The 12,859-nt window shown below is 34.0% G+C and overlaps 1 protein-coding gene across 7 annotated transcripts in view; it reads right to left on the bottom strand.

Moving 5' to 3' along the window:
• TRAPPC13 (trafficking protein particle complex subunit 13) overlaps positions 1 to 12,859 on the bottom strand; it is a 33,057-nt gene that overhangs the window by 3,166 nt on the left and 17,032 nt on the right. For 4 of the 7 annotated variants that reach the window (XM_072605088.1, XM_072605089.1, XM_072605091.1 and 1 more), the window contains exons 5-9: positions 12,385 to 12,512; positions 10,693 to 10,765; positions 10,008 to 10,052; positions 4,289 to 4,422; positions 799 to 997 (exon numbers count right to left, since the gene is read on the bottom strand). In XM_072605088.1, coding sequence (XP_072461189.1) covers positions 799 to 997; positions 4,289 to 4,422; positions 10,008 to 10,052; positions 10,693 to 10,765; positions 12,385 to 12,512 — 579 coding nt within the window. Of the gene's footprint in view, positions 1 to 798; positions 998 to 4,288; positions 4,423 to 6,435; positions 6,454 to 10,007; positions 10,053 to 10,692; positions 10,766 to 12,384; positions 12,513 to 12,859 lie in introns of all 7 variants that reach the window. The other 3 variants (XM_072605086.1, XM_072605087.1, XM_072605090.1) reach the window with 1 other exon arrangement.

The following is a 12,859-nucleotide window of genomic DNA, read 5'->3' as shown; positions in this document are numbered from 1 at the left end:
CATGGTTTTTCACAGATATATTAGTAGTGATTATGGAAGCCTCAAGAAAGTAGTCATGTGAAAGACTGTGGAATAAAAAAAGATGAGGTGATAGCTAATGCCAATTACCTCAATTTTTAAATTGTCATTTATTTTTACATTTTGTCTTTACATCACCTTTATCTCCAAATAGATCTCTTCCCTCCCCACAGTCCAGTTATCCCTTGTAATATAGACCTTTTCTTAGAAAAAAGAAAAACAGTTCTGTCAACAAAATTTGACAATATATGCAATGTTCCCCACCCATAGCCTCCCAGTTCTCCAAAGAAGGGAGGCATAAGGCTAACTTTCTAGTAGTCTAACTGACTCAGCAAATTATTTATTTCTTCTTGAAAAAAGTGACTTTAAATAGTCTGTAACTTTCCTAGTGAAATTACAATTCCAGCTTGGAGAGCGACTATTTTACTCTGGCAGTTTAGAACAAGGTCAAGGAGATTTTTCTATTGAACAGTCTTATGAGTTTGAAGGGGACAGAGACTGCACAGTGGTCCTTATACTTGGAGCAGCCATAGAAACTAGAAAAGCCATCATCATTTTCAGGTTTTCTTGATTTATTAACATAAGAACTGAAACCTGCTTTAACTTGTTCGCCATATTTGCTTTGTAAAATATGAAGTCAATTCTTATTTAAAGAGCTAGAGATGATCAGTCTTATCTGTTGTCCTCTAGTGATACCTCTTACCTATTTACTGATAAACACTGATGGGACAATTTATTTAACAAAGGAAAAGTCTGATATTAAAAAAAAAAAGTTCTCACCATTCTCTGCAGTTGGCTGGTCTGCAATCTTCCTCTTTCACCCAAGTTTGTTTTCCATACTATATCTAATTTTCCGATTACTGTTACTCCCTTAATAATTCCAGCTTTTTCTGCAAATTCCTGCTTGGGTTTCAGACAGTATAAGTACTGCCGGGTATCCATTGGTTGCAAATATGTCCTTGAGCCAAATGTGGATACACTGAAGGAGGAACAGAATAGACAAATATCTTTAGCATCTTTAAAAAAATAATGTCCCCCTCCCTGCCTCAAGCCAGACTATGGCTAGAGTTATTCTTCAAGTAACATGATATATAGATTATTTAACACATGAGATATAAGATCACTGATTTAAATATTTGAAGGGCTGTCATACTTTCTTTGATAAATATTCCAGGGGCAGGAGACAAAGGCTGTCTTCAACTTTTTGATGACTATTCAAATGGCTTACTTTACAAAATTTTAGAAGGAAGAACTCAAAGCAACAGGTGGCAGTTAACTTTTTAGTTCAATTTCATCTCAATACAAGGAATTTTGTAACAATTAAGTGGGCTGCCTTGTAAGGAATTAAGCTTGAATGGGGCATTTAAGTAGAAGCTTGATCAACAATTTTTTAGGGATATTGTAGAAGGGATTCATATGACTGGTAGAAGACTGGACCAATAGACCATTTAAGTCCAATCTAATGATAAAATTATATGAAAGGGCTGAATGTTAGGAAATACCTTTTAAAACTATTTGATAAATTTAATATTGATAAATTATGTTTTTATATCCTCTTCATTTCTGAATATATCTCTTTCCAAAGAGTGAGCCACTCCTTCTAAGGAAAAAATGAAAAGCAGTACAGGAATACACCAATTAAATCTGGTAATACATGCAACATTGCTTTCCCATGGTGACAACTTAAGTTATTATATTGGCTTATTATTTATTAACAATTTTTTTCACTTGTATCACTGTAGCTATTATGCATGTTTTTTTCTGGTTCTGCTTATTTACTTAGAATCAGTTCATTTAAGTTTCTACTGCTTCTCTTTTTTCCCTGCTTTACATTCATTGTTTCTCATGCACAATAATATGGGTCAAAGCATATGGACATTTTATTTGGTTTCTCAGCACAATTTTAAACTACTTTTTAGAATGGTTGGATCAATTCAAAGCCCTAGCAAGAGTGAATTACTGTGCTTGTCTATCTTCACTGTCTCCACCACTGACTATTCTCATCCTTTGGTCATCTTGGCCAATTTGCTGAATGTGAGGTAAAACCTCAGAATTGCTTTGTCTTGCATTTCTATTATTATTATTACTCATTTGATGCTATTGTTATATTAATGATTTTTCATATAGTTTATTTCTTAATTCCTTCATCTGATACTTATAAGCAACATTCCGTAGAGCAAGTCAGAAGCCCCGAGTTCTTGTTCTGGCCATGCTGATTAAATAGTAAACCTGTGGAGTGGGTGGGAAGCAGCTCAACCTCACTAAGCTTCAGCTTCCTGTAAGGTCATACTAATTGCTGACATGTTTGTTTCACAAGGCTTGTTTTGAAGACCAAATGCGAAAATGCAAGTAAAAGTACTTAGAAAGATGTAAAAGGTATAAAATGTAACAAACCACTGTTTATTATTGCTATACTTATCTGTACACAGACTCATCATTCCAATTAAATTAACTTTATTCCTCTCTGGCATATAAACCACATTCTATTGTTGATGGCATGTGGTACAGTTCTAACAACAGTTACTCAGAAAAAAATCTGAAGATACTCAATTTTCATTAACGGAAATGCAGCCTCTCTTTATTTTTATGGATTTGGGAATTATGAAACTCTGGGAAACCAGACATTCATAACATTTCCCCTTTCTTTATCAGTCATGTGCAGGGTATCCAAGCAGGCAATTCTGGTAAGGAAAAGAGAAAATATTGTCTATCCTCCCTGCCCTAATCTATCAGACAAAATATTTCTTTCTTCCTGTATTAGGTTAGTCAGTGAAGAGGAATGGATCATTCTCATTCATCATCATGACAGGGCCACAGTGACGGTGCTCATCCTTCAGGAAGATGGCAGTTTTTGTTCTTCCATCTACTATCTCTTAATAGACTCTCCTTTCTTCATCTCTTCCTCCTCCATGTAGAACTTCCAAGGGGGAGAGATTTCCTTTTCACAAATGTTATCTCCTCTATGCCTGAGCCTGCACCTGTGCCCATCCTTTTCAATCTCGAGAGTCCTTCTGTCCTCATGATTTAACCTTTTACAAATTCCTCCCCTCTGCTTTAAATGTGCTCTCAACTTACCTACACAGGAACTCTTCCCTCCAAACAAGCTAAACTTCTGGACATCTGCATTGCTCATTCCAGTTTCTGTCTCTGCACATTTCCTTTACCCCAAATGCCCTATTCTTTTGTCAGATCTTCAAGATCTGGTGCACAACTTACGTTCTCTAGGAAACTGACTGGTCCAATCAATCTTTGTTCATTCCGCTTTGAGAGATTTCATCAGCAGATATATATACAAATTGCACGACTGATATGTGACTTTTAAAAATGTTTCTCATTTATATCACAAACAGTATGTGTGCTCTTTATCTCCCCAAACATCTGTTCAGGGTAGAGACTGTTCTATGCATTTCCTGACCTCCCTCCTACCCCATGCCACCTTATATAGTGCCCTGTCCCATACAGTCTAGGTAGTTCAGTAAGGTATATTGACTTGGATTTTATTTCCAAATCTTTTAAGTAAGGAAATCTGCTGTAGTGTAAAGAGCACTGGGATCTGCAATTAGAAAACCTGGGTGTTTCTTAGCTCTGCCACTCTGGGTGCCTCTGGACTGATAAAAGTCCCTTTATCATTTTCTTCATATATAAATTGTTTGGAGGGAGGTAGCACAGGTTGGCCTGGGAAGACTTCTAAAGTGTCTTCTGGCTCTGCAGCCATGAACCTTTGGCTTCTGTTTTCCCATCTGTAAAATGAGGGGTTTGGATGACATGAACTCTAAGGTCATTTCTGGCTCTAAAGCCTATGATCCTAGTGATTCTGCCCTTGAGTAAATCCTAGTCAACCTAGATATCTCAGTTTCAATATCTTCACAATAGGATTAACAGTCACCCTCTTAACCTTAAAAGGTTATTGTAAAGAATGAAACATACATGTACACACACATATATACACACATGCATACATTTACAATATTAATGATTAGGTATTGGTCATACAATTATATATTTTATGTATTATAAAAATAATTTTATATATTCATGTATTATGCAATTGTATATAATGTATTAATTATATATATATGTAAGTGCTTTGAAAAATAAAAAGTGCTGCATTATTGTCCCATGATTTTGTACTAAAAGTCTAAGAATGGCTACCAATAATAATGGCTCTAAAATTAAAGTTAAAAAAGAAAATAACCAAATTTAGTTAACGTCAGCATAGGCAGATGTATTTCAAAGACAAGACCATCTACGTGACCTTATTTGTACTCACCCTTCACCAACTTGTTTCACAGTATTTAATTCTACTACATTGTACATCATAGATGGCTCCAATGAAACCTTCTCCATAAACATAGGTGAGGTTGTAATGTTCTGAATTTGGGCTTCAAGAAATACTTCATCTGTCTAAAGGAATGGGAAAACAGCCACCAAAGCACAATGGTATTTTAAATATTTAAAACAACTGCAGTATCTTAATTATTTGAAGAAAAAAATTAACCACAAATGTGATTAGTTCATGCCTGCAAATCAAAGTTACTGTAATTAATGCAAGAAAAGAAATCTTCATCCCAACGTAATTATCAGGAGCAAAAGTGTTAGTCAACTGATATCTTGTCAAACAATGGATAGGGGAATAGCTGTAATATGTTTTACAATCAAAATTCTAAAATTAATCAGAATTTCACTTTAACAGCCTAATCTCTCAATAAGTTGAGAATTCAGAGTTTCTGAGTTAATCAGAGATATACTTCTGGGTATGTGTGAATATACCTTTAAAATCTTAATTTCTTTGAAGCAATAGATATTATAGTGAAAAATAATAGAATCTCTATTATAGGTACAACATATTAATTTCATTTCCAAGTATCATACTGACATAGGGGAGTAATCAGTAGTGCTTACTAAGTCTATATAAATAAATAATTTTACTGTGACTGTGCTGTACACTTAAAGCTCCTTCTGTGTAGAGACTAAAATATCTGCTTATTTTATTAATTGGCACTGCTTATCAAAGTGAGAGTCTTACATCGTATGAATGTTCAATCTACTAATTTCTAAGGTTATTTTCTACTAATACATGTGTGTAGTTAGCATTATGAAATGTGAAAAGAGCCAGAAATGGGAACTATATTTTTTTGTGAAGGAAGAGGGAAGGAAATCTTTGAACTTTAAAAACCAAGAATAGGTAACTGCCTTTCTGACAGGTTTGAAGACTGGCTGATGATGGGAAGTACAGGTTATCTGGCACTTAAGTATCTATATTTTATGTAGTTCTTCTGTTCCATAGTTAGTTATGCAAAAAATTCCTTATATATATTATTCAGTTTTGTTTTTTTCTGTCATTTACACAAAAACTTAGCATGAAGCAAAGTTTAAAAATTATGATACAGCTAGATTTGGCACTTATGGGCATTTGTCATACAAAAGGCAACATAGATTGAAGTCAACTTGGAAAAATATAACTACAGAGCTACAATCTAATTATTAAAATTTATAAATATTTACTAAGAACACAGGTTCTGTAGAACAGTGCTATTTTTTTTTTTTTACAAAAGAGAACAGCAATGTACTATGTTATTTATAAATGACATAGTATTTTATGGTTACATTCTGTTAGCACTTCCCCAAAGGGTAGGTAAATATCACATCCCATCAATCCATTGCTTTAAAAATCACCATGGACCCAAACTTCAAGTTATTTTTAAAGGCATAAATTGTCAGCATAAGTTTAGGAAGAGCTAGGTAGGAGAAGAAAAGAAAAATAAGCAGCATAATGGAAAACCAAATTAGTTTGAAAAAGAAACATAAAACAATTTAAAATAAAAAAAACCAAACTAAGGCAATATTTAATTATTAGCCAATTGTTGTTGGCATTAAGTACAGAAAGATACAGAAGATATATAAACTGTTTGGCATACATGTGATAAAAATGTTGCATATCTCAAAAAGCTAACTAGAAAATATATTCTTGTATCTATTATTGTTAAAAGATCTAATTTTATCTACTCTGATTTAAACTTAGATAATTATATACTTGCATTCAAACAGATTACTACTGTCTATCTTGTTCAGAGTAGTTAAGGTGGAAGGTTTAGATCAAGGCAATTGAAATCCCATGACTAAAAAAAGACTACTATGCTCTTTAAAAATGAAGGCTAAATGAGAAACAGTGGTTCAAGATGTAATTGTTTTAAAAGGTTAATTTAACATCTGAGCTGATGTGTCTCATCTAACCTAGAAGAAGAGCAGTATAATTTGAAAAAAAAATTTTCCCAGGTAAATGAATAGATCATAAGCAATATTCACAACCAACTTTGTTTTTCCACTACGCTTTATAAACAGATGTTAACAGGCAGAGAGTCAGTTAGTAGACAGGAAGAAAAGCATACAAATTTGTAATAAATTAAATAAAATTACCACAGAACTGAGGTCACTCTAATGGAAAAATAAAAAAAGAAACATTAGAAAAATTAGAGTTAAATGTTAAAGAAAAAGGACAACTAACTTTCAAATAAAATGCATTACTGCATTTTTGAGGTACTTTCTCAACAAGACAGCATTAGTAAACAAGAGAGTAAACAGAAAGAGACACAAAGAAATATGACAGTCATTCTTTTGAAAAGGGACAGTTTAGTAAATTTAAATGCCAATGGTATGACAGGGGCATTTCTATGGGGAGAGCTGCTGTGGGAACAGAATCTATTACTTTGTACTTTAGTAAGTTTTCCTGACTTGAATGGGGGGAAGGTGGGAGCAGGACTTTGTAAAATGTTTCTCCCTCAGATTTAATGAGACTGTTAAAATGGACACAGTCTAATTCAGTGAAAAAGAATTAACAGAGCAACTTGAACTTACTTTGAATGCTTACTTTGGGAAGAATTCAAAGGACTTCAGAGATAGCACCTCATGTGTTACCTTCTAGAATTATGGACTCTTTAGCACCAGGAGAGATCTTAACTAGGAAGATTTACCTGACTACCTTTCATCTCAGATAGATGACATCTATTTGATTTTTAAAGACCTTCCTTGATTTCAAATCCTCTCATAATTCAATGACTTTTCCTTCCCTAACTACATATCATCAAGACATCACAGCTTAAGTTCACTTGTTCTTTCTCTGTCCCCAGCAAAGACAGAGGTCACTATTTTGTCCATTCATAACCTATAAGACAACAGTCTAGATGGCTCCTGAGGCTTCTTTTACTGTTGTTTATTCACAAAGGCTAATATAATATAAATTATTAGGGAAAAAACTCGACCACTTTTTGAAAAATACAAGGAAGATGAGGTGTGTTGGGGTCAGGATTTCAGCACAGGAGGAGCAAGTAACTGGGCTAGGAGTGGAGGAAGTATGGGAGAAAAGTACATCCTACACAACACTGGCAGGAACATGACAGTTCTCATGATACCAATATTAATGTCATTTAATGTCTATCTTCATTCCCAGTCAATGTCAGCTATGGAGCAGATATCATTACCTGGGCATTAGATACCTGAAAGTCAAAACCAAATGCCAGGAAAATGACTAATGGGCCCATGGGTTGTTCACTTTCTGGTTTAAGCAGTGCTCTCAAAAGAAATACGCATATTCAAGAATTTAAGGTTTTGAGGCATGATGGCATAATGAACCTGGCCTCAGTGAGGAAGGTTCAAGGTGTGCCTCTGACACAAGAGGGCTACATAGTCCATGACAATGGTCATTGGACACTTTGATGTCCTGGGCAACTCTCTAAGGTTTTAAGTTATAAGGCAGGGATCATTCTGCACTGTTATGGTTTTTCTCATGGGAGGTGGGGAGGCACTACTCTAATTAAACCTCAGGTCTGGTTAAAAAAAATTATAAAATTTTGAAATTAATACTTGTCAGGAAACTTCAGATTTAGAATTATGTGTATAAACAATTTCTAAATGCATTATGTTCATAAGATTATAAGGTTGGAGCTGGAAGTATTGTAGGGATCATGTAGTCCAAATTCTTCATTTCACAGACAAGGGAAAAGAGGCTTAGAAGGTTATGGGATGTACCCAAGGTCCTAGAAAGAAATGTAAGCACTAGAGCTGGGATTCAAACTATTTTCAAACTCTTAAGAAGAGCCTTAGTGCATTTATCACTTTTAATGATGGAAACTAAACCCAGTAATATATATGCCATCCCCTTAAAACATTCTTATAGCCAAATCATTGTATTCACAAAAAATGCAAATATGCATACCCTAAAAAAGGCTTTCCTTACTCATCTATAAAATGAGGGAGATGCATTAAATGCCAGTGTAAATTCCTTTTGGCTCTGAATTTATGATTCTGTTATGCTTCTTGCACTTCTATAATAGATCTACTCTTTTAAAACATTTTCGCTTCTTGCTGTGTATAAATCTTCTACCAGAAGAGGAGTAGGGGAGGGGGAGATGGAGGGGAGGGGAATGGAGAGAGAGGGGGAGAGAGGTAGAGACAGAGAGAGAGACAGAGAGGTTTGAGTACTTTAAATTTAATCAGATTGAATGGTTAGAAGATACAATTATCTCCTGGCATGTGATTAATAATAAGAATTCTGGGGTCAAGATTCAGCAAGAAAAAATAACAAATAACATCAACTGTACTCCAAACCTCTCCTTCTAGTTAAACTGGTCTACTCACTGTTCCCTGAATGCCTTCTTCTTCTTTCTCATACCATTCTCCTTATTTGAAATGGTCTCCTCCCTCTTCTCATCTATGTCCTATGCTTCTTATAAGGCCCAGACAAAATCTCATTTTTCCATAATTGGATTTCATGATTCCACTAACTGACCCAGTCATTTCTGATTCTTATAGGCTTTATTATCTGTATCACCCTCCTGGCACTTAATATCTTTTAATTTTTTTTTTAACAAATACTTCTTGTTAACTGGATTTGAAATCCTCCCTATGGTCATAAGTCCCAAGTTTTCCAGAATAGTCCTTGATTTTATGAAAAGAAAACATACTTTTAATGAGGCTTTGTAAAACAAATATCTTGTCAAATTACTTGTTCTGATTTTCAGTTAATAAAATATTGTTATATCTTCAGTGCCATGCTGGAGTCAAGAAATATTTATTGATATATTAAAAAAATTAGTTTGAAAAGTCATCACAAATTTTTTTTGCCAGGTTTTTTCAAAATGTAGGGGTTCCTCAAGGTAGTCACTACAGTATTATACTCATCATAATAAGATTTCTTTCACTGTTAATCAGAATTTCCTGAGATCTAGAGACAAATAATCTAGCACAAATAATGAAACTGAGATTGAATTAATGGGCTCAAGTGAGTGAGCACAGTTAACTTCTCTACAGATTCTACTGTCCTCACCTTTGGCCAATTTTGGTTTTTCACAGGTCATCTATCCTAAAAGCAGCTCTCCTCTTTTCCACTTGATTGATCTTACTTTTTTAGGGAACCTTTTAAACAATTATCAAGAATATCAGGTTTAACTTAAATCTAACAACCCTTCAATTTTCCAGTTCAAATTCTCTTATCTATCTTTGTGCTCTCTGGCCAGTTTATATGGGAAGTTAATAGGAGAAGTCAATGTGGTAAGGCTATGTCTAGCTCTTTTTTTATAATCTTCAGAACACTAAAGTGTTTGCTAGGTTCTTATTAACAACAGTTAGTAGGTGTTAATCCTATTTTAAATAATAATGACTAAAGAGAATTATAGGACAGGCATTTTTATGAAAAGGAAATAAAACAACAGTGAAAATGAAGGTTGCACAAATTCTATTGCAGATAGCCCTTCAACATTTAGGTTAAAAAATGAGGGGAATAGTTGATTAGATGAGGCTTAATATCTAGTTAATTTTACCTACTGATTAAACTGTTAACTCATTTTTCACAAGCATAGTCAGATTAGTAATTTTTTGGAGAAGTGAGGGAAAAGGAAACCTATGATTTTTTAAAAAAATAAAAATTTTGATATTTAATTGGAAAAAAATCTCATTAAATGCCAAATATCTTGGGAAGGAAATCCAATACTTACCTCTGCATTATAAAACTTGGTTTTCACATCCAAAGGTTTAAGAACCTGATTGAATAAAGCACATAAATTAGATAGGGATTTGACTTTTCCATACTTCAAAGAATGCTGTTATAGTATAAAATTTAATCATGAATATCTAAATATAAAATGCTTTAAAAAACTCTTTAAAATTATAAATTAAAAAGGCTCTCAGAATGCTTGAAAAGGAAAATCCCAAGTATATACTGTTAAAAGGACATCATTTCACCTCTCTATAGCAAAAAGGCATGTGTGCATATATTTGTCCAGGAGATGCTTTAGCAAAGTAATGGCAAATCTCTTTCCTGGTGAGTTAATTTTCCTCTTGTGGTCAGGTCTCCAAAAACGTTAGCAGAACTGAAAAATGTCTGCACTTATTCTTTATGCTACAGTCCCCAGTGTCCACATTTGTCATGAATACTCAATAAAGAATGCTGCCTTTGGGTGAAAATTTTGGAATTTTTACTGTAAAAACACTATAGCTCATGCTATTCTGTTTTTATTCAGCTTAATTTAATCCTATTTCCTTTTCAGCCCTGAACAGGCTTGAAAGGTATTCACTTTGTTTTGAACATATCTGTATTCATAGCAGAGTAATAGGGTCTACAGTATGGAATAAGTAACTGCATCTTATAGCTATACAGCTTATCTTAATAAAATCCAATACCTGAAATTTGAAGAATTTCCTAAAGTACATCTTTTCTCCACTCTGAGTAGTGTAGCTGACTGCACACACCAAGCTGAAATAGACAGATACTTGCTTTAACGCTTCTGAACCAATTCCAACTGTGTAGTTCTCAATATCACTTCTAAAATGTAGAGAATAAATGCAACACTTCTATCCTAATCTTGGTTTGTGATATACATTGTTAAATCTCCAATGCTCTTGGCCCACAGGAGCCAACATCAAAGAATGACAGTAACTTAGATACCAGTCAATTTCTTCATTTTATAGGTGAGGAAAAAGGCTTGGAGAGGTGACTGACATGCCTAAAGTAAGACAGCAAAGATCTCTTACTTCAGCAATCAGGATTTTATTTCACACAAGAATTTTTTGTTCAGTAAGATGATATGCTTTTCTCCATATACCATTCCCTAAATCCTCCTTCCAACTTTTTACTTTATAGAGTAAGACATCAGTGTGTCATTAGAAAAATTAGGTACAAAAGGAGTTGTAACTCCCATGTTGTAGTCAAGAATTAAAACATTAAAAAGAATTCTGACAATGTTTAGTCAAATTTCTAACCTAACCTAAAGGGCTAGAATTTTTAAAAAGAAGACTAACATCAATAATTAGACTTTTGCCCCACAGCAAAAAGAAATATTTATTTATACACATAAACACAAAAGAGGCAAAGGCTTTTGGAGTTTGCCTTTATTTGGTTTCACACTTCTGTTTAGTTCCACATTTGTGTTTAGAAGTTTTACATGAAATTTAATATATGTCTATTTCAAGATAACAGTCATGCAAGGTGGTAATTAGCAATTTACAAAACTTTCAAAAGATCTGTATTAAGTGTTTTCATACATCTCTGCTTCAAACTGGTATACCTTCTATGAAGAATTGAACATTAACAGTGAATTAATTCCAAAGTTAATAGGTATATAACGATTAGCACAGGGGTGGGGAACCTGAGGCCTCAAGGTCACATGCGGCACTCTAGCTCCTCAAGTGTGGCCCTTTGACTGAATCCAAACTTCACAGAACAAATTCTCTTTTGTTTTGTAAAACTTGAACTCAGTCAAAAGGCTGCACCCAAGGACCTAGGAGGCCATGCGTGGCTTCCAGGCTATAGGTTCCCCATCCTTGGATTAGCATCTCTAAAATGTGGGGAAGGTTTTTGCTTCTTCCATAAGAGTGGCTTGAGAGGAAGCAGTAGGGTGCTCAGAGTCTTCAGGGAAGGTAGTTTTGGCTATAGCTTATGAAGTACCTACTGTACATTTTCTTAGTTTTCCTCAGGGATGATTTAAATGTTAATGATTAAAATTTTAAAATATTAGTTATAAGTCTAGGCTACAGGTTTTATGAGGGCAGGAATTGTCTGATTCTTATTTGCAACCCTCACAAGATCACACTTGCTCAAAATAGGTATTTTTCTATCTTCTGACCTTGCTACAATTCAGACTGTCACTTAAGGTATTCTTTAGCTAGATCTGCAAAGTGATTACAAAAATGGAGTTAGAGGTATAACTCTTATTACATAAAAAGAAAGTGCTTTTTAGGCAGATGAGGTAAAAAGTTTTATGAAAAAGTATTTCAGACAATGATACACACACACACACACACACACACACTATGTAAAAAAAAAATATATACATATATATGTATGTAGATAAGGATTGCTTAAATGTTCCTTACATATGCGTTCCAATTTCTTTCACTTCATGGTGGATGACATCATCAATGCAACAATCAGATTTCAGTTCTGCAACTGTAGCATTGGAAGCTGAAAGATTTAAACGTTGAGAACTTGTCTGGAGATCAGCCTTTAAAGAGGAAGAAAAACCTTGGAAGACAATGTGCAACTTTAAGACAATTTCAACTTCTAAAAATGATTCAAAAGAGACATTTTAAACAGGACAGTACTTGTAAACATATGAAGCCAAGCCAGAATAGCAAGGCCTAGATTTCTTCATTATGGCCTAGATTTCTCAATTATTTTAAAGAAAAATCATTTATATGTAAACACACTCACATTGCTATACTCAAAGTTAAAATGTAATAGACAAATATTTATTTTTTGTCATTATGGTATGGAACAGAGTCAAGTAGCAGAGATGACAATCTAAGTGCAAGTGGCAAGGCTTGAACACATAAGAAAGTTGAACAAAAG

Source organism: Notamacropus eugenii, chromosome 4 (genome assembly GCF_028372415.1).
Source record: "Notamacropus eugenii isolate mMacEug1 chromosome 4, mMacEug1.pri_v2, whole genome shotgun sequence".
NCBI lineage: Eukaryota > Metazoa > Chordata > Mammalia > Diprotodontia > Macropodidae > Notamacropus > Notamacropus eugenii.
The sequence above is the reverse complement of the archived record's forward strand: the minus strand, read 5'-3'. Positions and strand labels throughout refer to the sequence as shown.